The 18,483-nt window shown below is 31.7% G+C and overlaps 2 protein-coding genes and 1 long non-coding RNA gene across 5 annotated transcripts; 2 read left to right on the forward strand and 1 right to left on the reverse strand.

Annotated features, from left to right (window-relative positions):
• Positions 1-1,720: 1,720 nt before the first annotated feature.
• Positions 1,721-3,623, reverse strand: LOC107917539 (uncharacterized). Its single transcript, XR_001689747.2, has 2 exons — positions 3,395-3,623; positions 1,721-2,157 (listed from the first exon to the last, which is right to left on the reverse strand). It is a non-coding gene; the product is annotated as an uncharacterized lncRNA (long non-coding RNA).
• A 6,759-nt stretch (positions 3,624-10,382) lies between these two features.
• LOC107916825 (uncharacterized protein YnbB) lies at positions 10,383-14,912 on the forward strand. Of its 3 annotated transcripts, XR_001689611.2 has the most exons (13): positions 10,383-10,569; positions 11,191-11,304; positions 11,490-11,600; positions 11,683-11,745; positions 11,847-11,960; positions 12,037-12,186; positions 12,635-12,712; positions 12,795-13,016; positions 13,117-13,203; positions 13,438-13,557; positions 14,061-14,153; positions 14,286-14,528; positions 14,630-14,912. XR_001689611.2 is itself a non-coding variant. In XM_041086926.1 (12 exons), exons 1-12 carry the CDS (start codon positions 10,453-10,455, stop codon positions 14,343-14,345), a joined length of 1,353 nt encoding a protein of 450 aa, XP_040942860.1. In that variant the 5' UTR covers positions 10,383-10,452; the 3' UTR covers positions 14,346-14,912. The 3 variants fall into 3 exon arrangements, 2 of the variants coding, with proteins under 2 accessions (XP_040942860.1, XP_016701687.2); XM_041086926.1 differs by having other exon boundaries at positions 14,037-14,153; positions 14,286-14,912; XM_016846198.2 differs by having other exon boundaries at positions 10,389-10,569; positions 14,286-14,912.
• A 234-nt stretch (positions 14,913-15,146) lies between these two features.
• On the forward strand, positions 15,147-18,040 carry LOC107916940 (uncharacterized). Its single transcript, XM_016846317.2, has 6 exons — positions 15,147-15,828; positions 16,304-16,381; positions 16,822-16,856; positions 16,944-16,999; positions 17,155-17,253; positions 17,637-18,040. The coding sequence occupies exons 1-6, from the start codon at positions 15,382-15,384 to the stop codon at positions 17,693-17,695; spliced, it is 774 nt and encodes a 257-aa protein (XP_016701806.1). The 5' UTR covers positions 15,147-15,381; the 3' UTR covers positions 17,696-18,040.
• Positions 18,041-18,483: the final 443 nt, after the last annotated feature.

Here is an 18,483-nt window from a genome sequence, read left to right on the forward strand (position 1 = left end):
TACTCTGTTCCGAGCCGGAATACGAGTAAGGGGTGTTACAACTTAAATAGCGATTACCTATAAGACTAAAATGGTTGATAGACCGATTTGAAATATACGATAGTGGGATGTGATATTAAAATGTCTTTAGATTAAATAAATTAATGTTTAATGTTTAATTAAGTTAATTAATTAAGTTTAATTATATTTTAAACAAACCATATAAGCCAAATAAGTGGAAAAAGATGAGAAAAAAGAGTCATCATCTTCAATCTCATCACCGTCCACCATTTCTAAGAAAGGAAAAAGCTTTTGAAACTTTTATACATTCGACTATAAATTATAAGCAAGTTATTAGTCTTTTTTCTTTGATTTTTATAGATTTTATGTTGTGCGGAAGCGTGTAAAAGAGTAAAATTATTGTACTAAAAAACCACACTAAGTTCAATTCCCAGGAAAGAGAGGTGGATCACAAGGATCGCTTAAGTACCAGGTCTTTCCTAGCCAGAATATTCCTCTATCGTAATTTAATAGCACAATAAATCACTACAATCACACTCACAATTCATGCAGAATAATACAATAAAGAACATAAGAATTTAACGAGGTTCAGCAAATTTTGCCTATATCCTCGGGCACTACCAAATATACTTCACTCCAAAATACAAGTGACAATTTACAAAGAGGGAGAGAGAAAACAATGCCTTAAGTAGAGAATGACAAATTTGGGATGATGAAAAAGAGAAATGGTTAGGCCTATTTATAGTTGAGGTTTAGGGATCAAAGTTACAATTATCTTATGCCAAATCTCAATCCCACTTTTGGTGCCTTAAATCTCTGATTCTGATACCCATATCTTTCTGATACTCATATCTTTGACTTTCTATAAATATGGATGATTTCCAATATTTTAAGTCATGAGAGTTTGATTTAGTTAGCCCATGTACTAATTTTTAAATCTGTTAAAGTTTTTAAAAGTTTCCATCATTAGAAAATGGATGAATTTGGTGTAAATTTGATAGAAATTAAACTTAGTTTATGAAAACGACTAAATTGTAAAACTTAATTGTTAATTTTGTACATTAAAGACTAAATTGAATAAAATGCAAAACTGTTATTAAATTTCAATAGGAGTGAAAATTGGTAATTTCATACATTTTTTTCTAAAAGCACCACTAGTTATGCCATTGTATGTTGAATTTGATGTAGTGTTTGGTCTCTCTCTAGTTCTAATCTCATCATTGATATCTCCACTAACATCCTTTATTAAGTGATTCTTTTTTACCCCGGAATAATAGTTGGAGTTGTTCAATATTGTTATCTAAGTCATCATTTAGATCAATAATATTGGTTTCATGAGTATACAATAGGCATTTCAATAATATCTTCTTCTTCTTTTTTTTGTATAATGCTTAAAACTATTTATAATCCTTCCTCAACCTTTAAATGGGAGAATAAATGTGTTTCAACGTGCTTAAACTCACGTCCTCATGCATCGATTACAATGACAATATTAATGTTTATTGAGCTAACACTCATGCATCAAACTTTTCATACTGACTTAACAGTAGGACTAAAAATTTAAATTTCAAAAAGGTTAGTAACTAAATTAAAAAAGTTTTAATTAAGTGACAAAAATAAAAATAATCTCATAATTGAAAAACGTAGTTTACCCAATAAAAATATTAGAAAGGAAGGTTGAAATTTATAATAAAGTAACTCCAAAATCAAGCATCACATGAACGTACAAGCAGTTTGAAGGTAGCTTGAATTATCAAAAGAAATTCTTCCAGAGGAAGACTTTGATTTAGATACATGGGAGAGTACTTGAAAGCCTTGAGAAGCCAATGTTGATGAGCTCATAGTAACTCGTTATTGCAGACACACTACATATGATGAAACAAACTACATAATAGTCTTTAAAAAAACACAAATCATGGGCAGGTAATGCAACTTCATGATCTGGTTTTTATTTATTCACATTACAATTTCGCCAATGGATCCTATAGCTTGCCCATTGCATTCAAGGTTTCGTTGGCAACTCCTGGCAGTCGCGACCTCTTCTATAAATTATGGGACACTCCCTCTTAGGAGGATTTGTAGCTGGTATGCAGTTCTCATAAGGCTTTCCACGGCCACAATTAGGAGGGGTAAACACTGGTGGATCAATATTGATGTCTGCAAAATTAGCAACCATATATTTCCCATTATATATATATAGCTAAAGGGTATAAAGTCCTTGAAATTTTGTGAAAAAATAAATTAAGCGTTCTATAAAAAATGCATTTAATTAAGCCTTCAAATTGCATCAAATAATCCCTTTGATCGTTGCAGCACTGATATGGCCATTAACAACATTGATGCAGTACTCCAAGTCAGCAAAAAAAAACATTTAAAAAAATTAAATATATTTAATTTTTTTTACTAGAATGAATTAGACAATCATTTGTCCAAATCTGTTTTAGATTTAATTTTTTTCAAAATTATAAAAATATAATTTTATAAATTTGTAAAACATTATTAAAATTTATAAAAATATTAATAAAATTCAAAAAAATAAAATCGTTAAAAGGTTTACTCCAAAATTTATTTTTATTTATTTATTTTCTAAAATATTTTTTGAACTTTTAAAATTTTATTTAATATTTTGATAAATTTTAAAAATATTTTACAAATTTAATAAAATTAAAACTATTTATTTATAATTTTAAAAAATAACATTTTTGTAATTTTTTAAAAATTTTATGTCTAAATGACACTGGACAACTATTTGTCCAGGTTCATTTTAGTAAAAAAATAAATTTCTTTTGAATTTTTTATTTTTCAAAAATTTTGATTTTTTTTATTTTGTTGATGTCAGCAATTTTCATTGAAGTGGAGCGTCATGTGAGCATTATTGATAATCACATCAGCACGGCAATGATCAAAGGACTTAGTTGATGCAATTTGAAATTTTGAGGATTTAATTGTATGCGCTTTTCATTGAGGGACGTATTGATTTTTTCGACAAAATTCAGGTGCTTATATACTCTTAGCCTATATATAATTACAACCATCCATATGTAAGAAAAACTTAATAGAATTGGCTAATCAACACAACTCATCCAAGTTCTTATCCATATAATGTTCAACATTATTTGATTGTAATTTTACTATATATATTGCTTTAAGATGTAAAAGAAATGAAAAATAGAATAAAAATATTAAATTTGTTCATTGTGTGTCTTATCCTTCTAGATCAATTATAAAGGAAAAAATCAATATAATTAGACAATGAACATAGAACACTTAAATTCAAAGCTATTTAATAGTAATTGGATTAAGTTATCGTTTGTAAATATATTGCTGGTTGATTATATAAAATAAAATTAGAGATTCCTATACAAATAATAAATTTGTTGATGTAATTACTTACCCTTCTCCCCCAGTTGTCGAGCCATAGTCGAAGTAGGGATAAAGAGAGTGGAAGCCAGGAGAATGCATACCATCACTAATAATGCTTTCATTTTGGGGGGTATATTGTTGTTGTTAATAGTAGGTATTTTGTGTTAAGCATGGCCTTTCTTTCGACTACTATTTATAGTTGTGGCTACTTTTCAAAGGTAATTTGTTAATAAACTATTATTCACTCTATTAAACTAGCAAAATTGACAAAGGGAGGACTGAAGAAATTTCCACGGTAGGCAATGGATTATAGCTTTTTATGGCCCATATTTCCACTCAAAATCAAATTTGTAGCGGTTATCGCTTTCATTATTCTCTCACTAGGAAAATTAGAAATATTATTAGTGATGGACTTTATGGATTGAATAGGTAAAGAGAAAATTTCTTGATCAAATTTATGTTTAATTATGTATATAATATATAAAAACATAATTTATTTGATGGTATTGATTCTTGTTGGGTCTAGTAGTAAAGAGTTTAATGCGTTTTTGAATTCGAATATTATAGATAAAAAAATAATTTCAAAAAAAAAATTTAACCTCCATTTAGGATCTTATGAAAAAAAAAATCTTATCTAACAACAATTCTTTTAGAAAGAAAATAGACTTTTATTGCATAGTTGATATATCAATTCTAATTTCTAATGATTTGATTTTAATTTTTCTTATAATATTTATAATATATGAAAATATGATTTGTTTGATGTCATTGACACTTGTTGGGTCCAGTAGTAAGAAGATCGATGTATTTTTAGGTTTTAATCTTGTGGATGAAGAAAACGATACTAGAAAAACTTCACCCTCCATTTAAAAACCCAACTTATTTCAACTTCAAATTTATTTATTAAATAGTGAAGGATCTCAGGAAAAAAAATCATTTTCTACAACAATTATTTTAGAAGGAAAATAGACTCTTATTATGTAGTTGATGTATTAATTTCTAATTTGCAATGATTTGATTTTAGTTACAATTCAATTTTGTTAATGGAAGATAGCAACATTGACCCTAAGTCTCAAATGACTTGTTAGATCATAATAATAAGGACAAATATGCTAATTGTTAAGCATTACTAACTCGTACAATGTGGGATCATTTCTTACACCAACAACAAATAAAAAGGAAGCTTGAGGACCAATCATGGGACCATGAGGTATTGCTTGTCTCTCATCTTGTACTCTCTCCATAGTCATGGATCCTTAACTTACTTAAGTATCAAAGAACAATTAAAGTGTTAAATCTGATATCCCTTAACTTACCCTTGAGTTGTGCAAATCGAATCAAACCCCTCGAAACACCTCAAAAACTTTCATTTTTGAGTTTCAAAAAGTTTTTCAAACACATGTATCTCCATCTTTTTTTTTTGGTTTATCGAAGGTTCTACTTTTTCAATACTAGTCAACTGTGAGTCAAAGCCAAAAAAATTAATATTTAAATATTATAACTTTTTAATTTAAATTTAAATTTAATGTTTTTATTTTAAATAACCTAATTGTCATGTGTCATTTTTTCATTAACGATAACATGCCACATGGTACTTTTTCATTGACCAAAGTTACCTAACAGTTTTTTGTAACGTCCGTTGTAAAATGAACCAAAAATCGAGAAAATTAATATTTTATGTACCAAATTAAAAAAAATAGATACTAAAATTGAAAAACAGATATACTTTTAAGAACTAAATTCTAAACTAGGTCTTTTTTTATAATAATTGCAGAGAAAGCACAATTTTTTATTATCATATTGTATTATTGATCCCAATTAATCTTATATCAAATTTAAAAGATAAATAAAACAATAAGTGCTATAGTTTATAGTCATATTAATCTGCATAGATTTTTTGGCTATTAAGTAATTAGGTATAATTCTTCTCAAATGAAAGAGTATCGGTTGACCTCAAGTCCACTATAATGCAGTTAGATGTGGCATTCATTAATACATTTGTATTTGTTGTTCCAATAGGGTCGGAAGCGTGTAAATTATTGTACTAAAAAATCACACAAAGTTCAATTCCCAGGAAAGAGAGGTGGATCACATGGATCTCTTAAATACCAAGTCTTTCCTTACATGTTTGACAAGAAAGAACACAAGAGTTTTAACGAGGTTCGGTAAATTATACCTACGTCCTCGGGCACTAACACCAGATGATAACTTTACTATCTCCAAAGTATTACAAACAAATAGAATTCCTTAAGAATTCTCAAATGGGAGAAGAGAGAAAACTAAGAGAGAAAGATTGGTTGGGATGATTGAAATGAGAAATGAGAAGGCCTATTTATAGTTGAGGTTCAAGGACCAAACAATAAATAGCCCATTATCTCAAGGACCAAAAAAAAATTTATCCCTTGCCACTTTTCCAAAGTTGGTGGTTGTCATTATTGATTGTCTCCCATTAATGTTAATGGCAACCATTATTAATTGTCTTCCATTAATGTTAACAGTATTGACCATTTCAAAGTTCTGCTAGTTGAAACATAACTGAAAGATTATGAAATATAGGTAGGATCTCCTTTTCCACATAAAGGAATTATAGCTCTTATCTTTTTCCTTTTTCCCTCACTTGGAAAATTTTATACAGAAAAAAAAAATTGTCATTAGATATGCCATTGTATGTTGAATTTGATGTAGTGTTTGGTCTCTCTTTTGTTTTAATCTTATCATCGATTAACATCCTTTACTAAGTGATTCTTTTTATTCTTGAATAATAGTTGGAGTTGTTTAATATTATTATCTAAGTCATCGTTCGGTTTCATGAATAACAATAGGCATTTTAATTATGTCATTTTTTGTACAATGCTTAAAATTATCTATAATCTCTCATCAAACCTTAAATGTTAGGATAAATGCATTTCAACGTATTCAAACTCATGTCCTTATGCATTGATAATAATGACAATACCAATATTAACCAAACTAAAACTCAATTGACTTTTTTAATAATGTCTTTAATGCTTGATGCAACGGCGACTAAGTCAAACACTAGTGTAAGTAATGGATTATTATCTAATTTTCATATTAATATCTAATTTTCATAATTTTTTTGCTATTAATTAATTATTATATAAATCTTCTCAAATGATAGAAATATTGATTGACATCAAGTCCATTAACTAATACATTTTTATTGATCATTTCAAAGTTACCATATGCTAGTTGAAAGAAAAGAATAAAAAATTTTGAGTAGCAAAAGCAATGAATGAGTGCATTAAAATTTACGACTTATTTTTCGACACAAAGGAATTATATATCTTTTTTTATGCACACTAGAGATGCTCATGTACAAGGTCGGATCAGGTTCAGATTGAACCTAAACATGATATTAATATATCTTATGTTTGTTCAAGTCTAGCTTGACTTGTAGTGATTCAGTTTTTAGTGGTGTCAAAAAATATGGTTTTGGGACCCTATTTCCGTCAACCAAGTCCGTAAATATTAAATAGAGATATTCATTGAGTTAGTGTATAGATGAATTGAAATTTGGTTAAGTAATTTAGCTAAAATTCAAGTTAATTAGGGCCTAGGGACTAAATTGTAAATATTTAATCGCTATAGATTTTTAATTAAGAAAATGCTTGGAGACTTTGATAGAAATTATCCAAAGGACTAAAATGGTTGATAGAACAATTTAAAATAGATGAAAGTGGGATATGATGTTAAAATTTCATTAGATTAAATTAATTAATGGTTAATTTTTAATTAAGTATAATTAAGTTAATTAATTAAGTTTAATTATAAATTAACCTAACCATATAAGCCAAATAAGTGGAAAAATATGAGAAAAAGAGTCATCATATTCAAACTCATCACCCTCCACCATTTCTAAGAAAAAAAAAGCTTTTGAAACTTGTATACATTTGACTATCAATTACAAGTAAGTCCGTAGCCATTTTTCTTTAATTTTTATAGATTTGAGGTCATGAGGGTTTGATTTAGCTAGTCCATGTACTAATTTTTGAAAATTTTAAAGTTTTTTAAAGTTCCCATCATTGAGAAATGGATGAATTTAGTGTAAATTTGATAGAAATTAAGCTTAGTTTATGAAAACGACTAAATTGTAAAGCTTAATTGTTAGTTTTGTGCATTAGGGACCAAATTGAATAAAATGCAAAAATATTATGAAATTTCAGTAGGAGTGAAAATTAGGAGGTCTCTAATGAATATATGTGAAATCTGATTTAATCCGAAGCTTTAGATCGAAAGTTATGCTAAATATGGGTTTAGGGACTAAATTCAATAAATTGTAAAATATGTTTAGCTTTGTAATTGAATGTGATTTGGTATGGAATTTGATATTGTGTCATTATTGATTACTATTCGTAACTAAAGACAACGTAGGGCCATCAAGAGGGAAATGAAAGACGAGAATCGACGACGAATGAAACGAGCTTTCGGATTGTATTTCTATGATTCAAGATCAATTTAATTGTTGTATATTTGATGTTTTGCATGATATGATATTGAGGAGAGTTGGCAATAAATATTTGAATAGAATTGTAGTAATTGAGATTAGTTATTGAAATAAAAGACTAAATTGAATATAATAGAAAATAATGTAACTTGATGAATGTATGATATTGGCATTGAAATATGTTATATTATATGATGAAATGATGAATTGGTTGATGAATTGAAAATGATGACATTTGAATTCAACTATATGATAAATTGGATAATTGGTTACCCTATTAATTGTTCGGGCAAATTCGGATATAGTTGACATGCCATATGATAGATTGGGTACATGTTACTTCGACAATATGTCAATGAGTTTTGGACGCATTTTTCTTTTGACGTTTCGATGAGGCATTGGATGCCAAATTGGTGTGTTAGTTGGGGTTCGTGTATTCGTTTGAGTCCGAGTCATATTAATAAGGATATAAATTATGAATTGGTTACATTATGCTTGGAAATGATTAAATGTTACGAAATTGTACTATAAGTATACATATACGATAATTGATTATCGATAGCATGTGAAAGATCATGCGAATCGGTTAAACTAGCCTAAAGGCCGATATGAATAAATGATGAATGAATTCGATAATGAAATGTGTTATGATCAAATCTTGAACATTGAATAGAGTCATAAACATTAATAATATTGAAATGTTGGTGTGATAAGTTCGTTTAACTTAGTTAATTGAAGTAATGTTTAGATGGTTTAAATGATGCATTTGGTACTTTGGTGATATATTTATATATGTACCTATACACTAATAAATTGAATCAAATATTACATGCATTATATATATATATAACTTAGTTGACGTTAGAATTCAAATTGATTGTATGCAAATTAGTGTAACTTATGTTATATTGATTTGAATCATGAAAATACTACAGAGCATTATCACTCAGCATATGGTTTGTTTTTTCCATGTGCAAGTATAGGTAAATCTCGAGGTCTCGAGCACTGACTCCAGCATCTAGCCAGAGATCCTTGACTCGTCAATGTTTGTAAGGTCTCTTTTTGTTCGTTAGACGACATGTATTTAGGTTAAATTAATTGTTGGCATGATAGATGGTCATGTTTATATTTGAAGTTTGAAATGGTAATTTGGAAATGGTCAATGGTTGATTTGCATATGTGAATATGATACCTTGATGAATTGTACGAAAGGTTGACATATTTGAGGTTTATGTGTGGAATGTATTTGCTAAATTGGTAAATGAATGTTGAATGGCACAAGTGCCTAAGTTAACATGTTAAGTAATGTATATATATATGCATGTGATGAGATATGTTCAAAATGTATGTTGGAAATAGCTTCAATTGTTTTGGAGATTGGTATCGAGTATGTTTGAATTGTTTTGATTGGTTGAATATGTACTTAATTGGACTTTGTTGTAAAATAAGGGTCATGTTGTAATGTCGGTCCCTTAACTTCGCAATGAGACCAAGTCAGTATGTTGCATCGCGATGAGGAATCCTAGATGTCGTGACATCTACTTGATATTTTAAAATCTTTATAATTTGGTCCTAATTCAATTTCAGGTTAGCAATAGAGCTTTTGTAAGTTCGTATAAAATCTGGAAACAAATGTATATCGTATCGTATGCATGTATTGTTGAGATTTAATCATTGAATGGTATAAATCGAGTGTAGTTTGATCGTAGTTGCTTCCGTAACGAATGTAACACCTTGTAGCTCGGACCCGACGATTGAGTTGAGTATCGGGGTGGTACACGACTTGAAATATGGGCCTAAAATTTTGTCCAAGCCCACCCATAGTTGCACAAGACTAACCCAAACCCATTTTATATCCGCCCATATTATTTTTAAAATTTAAAAAATTTTATATTAATTTAATTTAATATTTAATAACTTCATATTTTTTATTTATTGAATTTTTTTATATAGTCATCTTATCATTATTTTAATGTTTACATTAGAGTAGTATTATATATTTAGTATAAATCTATCTTTTAATTTATTATAAATTACAATAATATTAATCAACAAGTCAAAAATTGGTACTTTATTCTAACACTAGTTGAAATCCAGCACAGGACCATGTCACATGGTCTCCTGCAAACCAAAGATTATTGGCATAGCACAGTTAATCCCAATTTGCTTAAATTGCTCCCACTGCTAGTTATCTCCTGAGCATTTTAATACAATAATATTAATCAACAAATCAAGTGTATCTCCTTTGCTTCAAAATCTTTTACAGAAAAAAAAAATTGCTCAAAATAAGAAAAGATATAGGGCTTAAATTTGTAATATGATATAAAATTTTTATTTGAAATAATGATTTAAGATATCATATTAGCTTATCATCGCACCATTAACTATGGTTAACAGTTCAGTGACTAAAATTTACAAATAGATAACATTAGTGACCATTTTGTAGCAAATTAAAATTTTGTGGCCAAAACATAATTTAAACTATATATAAGTGACTTTTTTGTAATATACCCTTACTTTTTTTATATACTTAAAGAAAAATGAAAGAAAAGCCGGGTTAGAGTTGAAGGAAGATACAACACTTTAAATCCAATCTTCGTCCTACCGACCAAATTCGTGTGAAGATGTTGGTCTTATCCTGCGCTAGACCAGTTTATCCTACGCTCTCTCTCTCACCTTCAAGACCCAAATGTACAGCAATTCGTTCAAGCTTGAGTAATGTTCACCCTATTGTACCAGAGGTACATATATATATATTCCCATAAATCCTATTTTATTTTCTTGGATTGTTTATTTTAGTTGGCGTCCCCCACCCCCAAGACCCCTTTTTTCAATGCTAGAAACCATTATATGTGTAAATACAAAAACCCTTTCTTGTGAACTTGTAAAATGATAAAGTTCTTTGCTGGTTTAGTGAGAACAGAAGAAACTTGGTTGAGGTTCGATTTTCCTAGGAAACAGGAAAAGAGAAAATTTGGGGTTTTGTTCATAATTCATTATTGAACCATGCTTGTGCTTTTTGGTCGTTTGACATGGACTTTGAAGGAAATTTTTTGCTATATTTATAGAGATTGAATGAAATGTTAGCGCATATTCAAGTATTTATAGATATTGAAGTGTTAGCACGCAATCCTATTTTTGATTGCTGTAAAACTATGCAACCTAGCATTTGTATGAAGCTTTTAAAGATGGATGGCAAATATCAACACTTGGGAATTGATGTGAATTCCCTTGCATCTTCTATAAGCACCGAAGTTTTCATGGACTTTTAAGTGTCAACATCGGTTAAAGTTTTGTTTGCTGTAGAACTGTAGAATTGGTAGTGTTAACACCTAGTGTTGCTTTATTTATCTGCACTTCAGGTTGCAAAAGCTGCAGATTCTTTGAGCTCTGAATTCAGAGGTGTGGATAATTTGGTCGCTTGCAATTCCTCCCGTGTTCTTAAAGCTTTTCAAAATGCTAGGGTTGGATCTCATGTAAGTTACACATTCACTTGCAGTTGAGAAACCATAACCTGCTTAAATATGTTATTATAATCTTTGAGGTATCTTATGGCATTGTACAGAAATATCTGTGTACATAAAAGTGTATATCTATGTGTGGATATGCATGGCCTTTTATAATTTTTAATCTGCTACTAATATGCTTATTTTGTGACCAGCACTTTGCTGGGTGTACTGGCTATGGGCATGATGAAGCTGGTGGACGAGAAGCACTGGACCAAGCATTTGCGGAAATTGTTGGGGCTGAGTCTGCAATAGTGCGTTCACAGGTTTGCTTTATGTGCCTTTATATCTTTGGATGTTATAAGTTCTTAATAGTTACCTCTAACCTCTTGACCCTTTGACCACCAGTTCTTCTCAGGTACTCATGCTATCACTTGTGCACTGTTTGCTTTTCTAAGGCCTGGGGATGAGGTAAGCTATCTCGGTTGAATGTTCTGCTCTATCTTGGAAGTTATATGATATCCGAGAGCTTTTGATCGGCCAAATATGCTCGGGATTAATTTGATTGTCAGCTTTTGGCAGTGGCTGGTGCACCTTATGACACATTAGAGGAAGTTATTGGAAAGAGAGATTCTCATGGATTGGGCTCCCTGAAAGATTTTGGAGTGATGTATCGGGAACTTCCTGTATGTTGCTAATAACCATACAGAATAAGTTTAATCTTCTGGTAGTTAATGTTCTCTCAGATTGATGTTCTTGCAGCTTGCTGAAGATGGTGGACTTGACTGGGATGTGCTCACTGGTGCTTTGAGACCTTATACAAAATGTGCTCTCATACAGAGGTCATGTGGTTATTCATGGCGTCGGAGTTTAAGTGTAGAAGAGATAGGGAGAGCAATAAAGATAATTAAGGTAAACTGTTCATATTCAGAAAATATGATGGGAACTCTATTCGATTTAGTCACCGAAATGACCTTGCAGTAATAAAGTCTCTGATGGTCCAGGCTTGGAATGACCTAATTACAACTTGCATATTTTCCTATTATAAATGTTTAGATGAGTTTAAACCACTGACAAATTATATTGTTTTGCTTTGCATGAATGTTGATATTAGTTCATTAAACCACTGACAAGACGTGGGATATTATTATCTTGAAATTTCTATATGCATTAGCATCCTGTTTAGTTCCAACCTTTTCATAGAAAAAGTAGATATGGGATATTATCTTGAAATTTCTTTATACACTAGCAGCTTGTTTAATTACAACCGTTTCTGTTTTTCATTTTAGTTCATAGATCGTAGATTCGTAATACCTTCATCTGTTTAATGTTCCCTCTTAATTCTCTTTTGTTTGAACAGATGCAGAACCCAAACTGCTTGGTCATGGTGGATAATTGCTATGGTGAATTTGTTGAAAGCATTGAGCCTCCAATGGTGGTAGGTGGTGTATTTCACATTGCTGATTTGCTTTTCTTTTCCCCCTGAAGAAGGGTCACAATGGTTTTAAATGGTGGGGCAGGGTGCAGATTTGATTGCTGGAAGTTTGATAAAGAATCCTGGTGGAACTGTCGCACCATGTGGTGGATATGTTGCCGGGAGAAAAAAATGGGTTGATGCTGCAGCAGCTCGTCTATCAGCACCAGGCCTAGGAGTTGACTGTGGCTCAACCCCTGGCGATATCATGCGTGCCTTTTTTCAGGGTTTGTTTCTTGCACCGCAAATGGTTGGTGAGGCAATTAAGGTGCATTGAGCATGTTCTTAGCCCACTGATTTCTTTTATGATTATTTCCTTTGGCCCCTACTATGTGGCAATCAAAATACCTATTCTTCTTTATTTCCAGGGAACCTTTCTGGTTGCTGAAGTTATGGCTTCAAAAGGGTATAAGGTGCAGCCTCTTCCTCGAGTCCCCCGCAGTGATACAGTACAGGTTTGCTTTCTTACTGTTCATTGTTCGGTTTGTTGTTCAAAAGCTAAGATATTGAAACCCATCTGGGTTACTCTTTCATTTTCATGTTTCGATTGTAGATTTGTTATATGTTATAAGAGTATCATTGTTTTATCAAATGGTTTGACATTCCGATTAGTTCATCAGTATTTTTGGGTTCTTTTTTTTACAAAATGATAAAAACCATATGAAAAATCAAGCTTCTCTTCTTTACAGGCAGTGCAGCTTGGAAACCGTGAACTTCTCCTTGCTTTCTGTGAAGCTGTCCAGAGAAGCTCCCCCATAGGTTCGTTCACCAAGCCAGTTGCTGGTACAACTCCAGGTTATGCATCAGAGGTCTGGTTATGTTTTACCTCCACCTTTATCTTGTAATGCATAGGAAAATATTTTATAGATGTAGTTCCCTAAAGCAAAGTATCGAGTTTTTTCTGATACTGTAAAAGTGCAAATAGCATGTAACATCAGGAATCCCAGGCCTTCACGGTTCTTTTGCATATTAGAATATTTATGAAATATTTGGCATCATTTGGGTTCATCCCATCTTAGTTTATGGTAAATTTAGTTGTGCAATAGCAACTATGTAGGAGAATGTATCAAACTATGTCAATGCGAAAATTGTCAGTGATCAAGATGACATATAAAATGCCTGTGGACTGCTTGAACCGGAGATGATCCCAATTGTTACAATTGGCTTTGTTTTAGTCATAAGTTAAACATGGAATGGCCCAACTCTCATGTGATTAAAGTTTTTAAGTATCATTACCCAGGTCATCTAAAAGTTGGATTCTTTTTTTTTTCTTTTGTATTACTTATAGAGAATTGGTTGCGTCATTTATCAGGTTATTTTTGCTGATGGAACTTTCATTGATGGAAGTACAAGTGAACTCTCATGTGACGGTCCATTAAGAGAACCATATGCAGTGTTTTGCCAGGTTTGTATTTCACTGGTTTCAATTTCCGTGCCTGGTGTGTTATATTTTCAATCACAAAACTGGGAAAACTGTCAGGTAATATGTTTGCATCTGTTCTGAATCATAACCATGCTTGAATCGTTTAACATATAGGGTGGTACCCACTGGACTCAATGGGGATTAGTTCTGGGTGATGTTCTGAAATCTCTCTGATATGAAAATTGATTTTTGAGCAAATACAAGGCTGATATGTTCCATCAATATTCATCAAAGGGCATATGGCCTTCTCAGCTTGGCATCGGACTTTGTACATTTGGTGGCATTATCAGCAGAGTTTATTGTCAGAATTTTTGCTTGAATATGGACTCCAAGTTCGATCGATCTGGAACTTTTGAGGTATTAAAAGAATTCTTTTTCATTCTTCACCATTTTATTGTCGTTTCTTATTTATACGAGCATCTTGACTTACTATTCGAGCTACGGGAACATTTCCAAAGATGAACACAGGTAACTAATGATTTTGTGACGACCTCATGAGATCACTGGTATTGCTTTTTCCGGAGTAGGTTTATGGTTTATTATTCGGAGTTCTTCTCAAAACGCAAGGGAAAAAACCAAGAAAATTTTTAGTGCAAAACATCAGGAGATGGATGTTGGACGAACTTTAAATGTTCATTCGGTGTTCATGTATGTTTTATTGTAAAACAATGAATGTAAGATTAAATTTTGACAAATGGAATTAACAGATTCTGCTTTAATAAGATTATCTTATTTTTGAAAGAATGTATTTATGTAATCTAAAAAGATAATATTGCGGTAAACTTTGATGAAACTCAGATTGATTGAATCGAGAATCAGTATAGAAAATATGGAATGGTTGAAGTAGATTTTTAAAATTTTTATAATAATTTTATTATATTTATATTTAGACAAATGTATAATCTTTTACTTTCGACAGAGAAAAACATACATTCAAGTTGAAATCAACATATTGGTCGAAATAAATGAGAAAAACATCAGTCGGGAAACTATGATATTCACTAACATGCAAAAGTACAATCGCAGGACATCATAAAAATGGATATCAACGAGAACACACACGTGGCACACTTCCAAAGGATGAAAACTAGTCCAATTAAAATAAATGGAAAAATCTAGTTGAATTTGGAAACCATGATTACTACTATATAAGCCATGAAAGTTATCTATAAAACACAATCCAAAAGCAGTTGTTTTCTAAAACGGGCCAATGACAACCATTCTGCAAAGTACATTCAAGTTCTCACCCTTCACTTCATCAAATGAAGAATTTTGTGAAAAACCCATTTGCTGTTACCCAGTAAGGAGTCCCAGAACTGTTTCTTTGCGGCCAAACAGATTCAAGTTGGGAGCTTTTGGGAGGCAAAGATGGAGTTTTGGGGAAGTGGGTAGGTGCAAAGATGGGATTTTTTTAAAAGAAGAAGGGTGGAAGAGGAAGAGGAAGAGGAAGAGGAGAGTGGTTTTGGTGATGTTTAGTCGAGGTTTTGGGTTTAATGGTGGTGGTGGTGGTAGTGGAGGAGGTGGTGGTGGCGGCGGTGGGAAAATTGATAGTAACACAGCTAGGCTTGTGGGAAATATCGCTTTGGCTATTGGGTTAACTTATCTTTCAGCGACTGGACAGCTTGGATGGGTTTTAGATGCTATTGTCTCAATTTGGGTACTGATCCCCTCTCCGTTTATATACATGCATGTAAAATTTAGCTTTCTACAGTCTTTATAATAATGAATTATAAGAATTACAGTAGATATAATTAGGGTTTATAATGAGAACCTTAGTTCCCCTTCACTTCAATTGTAGAGCAATGAATGAATGAGTGCTAGTTGACTATGTGAAAATCAATAAGATAAAATTGTTGTTTAAGGGTGCTTTTGAATTGGCTTGGATTGATTGCCTGTACTTATTTGATAATAATGTTTTGAATTGTTGCTTATAGAAGATATTGGATGTTGTTGTTAGATACCGGTTTTCCTGTTGTTGCGAAAACCAGTAGCATTAGCTAGTATCTTATGTAGCACCATTTTATTTTGTGAAACCATCTTTGGTATTGTTTTTGCATCACTTAAGACTAGTACTTTCAATATCGATGTTAGTTCATCTAGTTGCATCTAATTGCCAGTGTTGTCGTCTCCAGCTCATTGCAGTGCTTGTTCCTATTGTTGGTGTTGGAGCCTTCCTCTGGTGGGCAGGCCGGGATATTGTTCAAAGCAGCGTAAGGCTTCTTTAACTTTCGGTTCATTGTTCAGCATATATATATAGTTTGTCAACCTTCTTTCTATGGTTTGTATATATCTTCCACAGCAGCTGTGGCAAGATCGACAGACCTGAATGCAAAATAAATAATGTTTGCCTAAATCAAAGCTCGAAGTTTGCCTAAATCAAAGCTCGAAGTCTTCTAGTTGCATATCTTAGTCAATATAGTCAATATAGAATCATATTAAAACCAGATAAATATAAAAATCATAGATTTGCCCAACTTAAACGCTGCAATTGCAAGAGCCTAAACATCTGACTGTTCTTATAAGCATCGAATATCTTCCTGGTTCTTGATATGCAACCATGTTTTACTTGGTTTCTTTATAATGTGAATAAATGTATGGAACTGCATCTACCGCCGACTGCCTTTAATACTATCTTATTATATAATTGCAGTGCCCGAACTGTGGAAATGATTTTCAGATTTTCAAGTAAGCACAACAAACACCTCTTAGCTAAACTTGTGGACATTTATGAGATGTTTTTTTAAGTATTGGATGGTAATGACGATTTCTTAGGTCTTTTCTAAATGACGAGTTGCAGCTGTGCCCTTACTGCAGTCAACCATTTTCAGGTGAATCTATTTATGTTCATTGATACATCTAGTATGCAGGATAATCTGGCTAAAGTTGTAGCTAGCCGGACTTCCCTTATGTCCATTTCGTTATTACTTCGAGTAGGATCCACTCACTTTTTATTTGTTTTGTTGACTTGTTGATTATATTGTAGTGGTGGATGACAAGTTTGTCAAGGAACCTGTAAAGTTCTCCAACCAAACCTCGAAACAGAAACAATCATTCAACAGCTTTTCTCCTGGTTTCAAGAAAGGTGCCCCCTCTTTAACCCCTTCTTACATTTTCAGGCTTCGGAATTAATTTCTTTACAGGATTTAGCATTAACTGTAATGTGTCGTGATACTATGACTGGATTTAGTATGTTTTTGACTTTGCAAAGTTCATTTCATCTAATGAAATCAACTTGAATTGTTTTCCAATTGTACAAATCTGGCATAAAACAAAGCTTAAAAACCGTACAATTCGATGAAAAACAGAGCATGATATTTTGCAACACAATGAAAGTACATTGTAATTTTGCATATTGAAAAGAATTTTTTATGTAGACGGTTATGAACATCGATCATATATCACAAGCATGTTAATTTAAGTTCATCGAATTCATTAATTCTGAGTATTCTCGCACGGTTTGTTCAGGAAGCAATTCTTCAGGAGCAGTTGTTGATATCGAAGCAGAAGTAAAAGATGCAGATTGATAGCTACAAAAGGGGATGCAATCTTGCAACTTATGCTCATTTATATGTATCTTACACCATTGAACCCGAGATGACTGTGGCGAAGAGGAATCACGAATCTTCATGTTGTAGACGAAGATCGAGAATGTGACATCGCGAATGATTGATCGGTGTTGATAAAATATGTAGGTGTTGCATAGCTCTAATACTTTCTTCATTCTTACTGGTAAATGTCGAAAGAATAGGTCACTTCCATATTACTGCACAGCGTAACTTTGTATATAATAATCTGTTGTCAGCTACTATGTAGTCTTTTATATTCTTACATTCTCTTCATATTTATGGAACCTGTAATCCAATTTTCCATTTGTAGGGTAATAACTTGGTTCAAACTCAGTTTTACTTTAATTGATTCATATAATCACGCAACAGTGCCATGTGCATATATTACGTAGTCAGCTTGACCTTATTAAGAGAATTTTTATTTCTTGTTTAAGGATTTGATTAGATTACAAATTTAATCGAAATACTGTTAGATAAAAAAATAAAAATTAGTATATTTTTCTCTTGAAAAAACTTAGATAATATAATCACATTTTACAAAATATATTTTTTTTTTGGGTTTTTTTCCCCTTCCTAGTTGACATAAAAAGAAAGCCTTTTTCTTTTCATACGAGTTTGAAAAAAGATTTAGTGTAATAGTTGAGTTGTTGAATTATTTGAGCCAGGCCTAACAAAATTTTAGACTTGACTGATAGGTTTGAGCTTGGATCGATCTTGTCCATATTAAAGCCTATAGTATCGATATA

The sequence above is a fragment of the Gossypium hirsutum genome, chromosome D01 (genome assembly GCF_007990345.1).
Source record: "Gossypium hirsutum isolate 1008001.06 chromosome D01, Gossypium_hirsutum_v2.1, whole genome shotgun sequence".
NCBI lineage: Eukaryota > Viridiplantae > Streptophyta > Magnoliopsida > Malvales > Malvaceae > Gossypium > Gossypium hirsutum.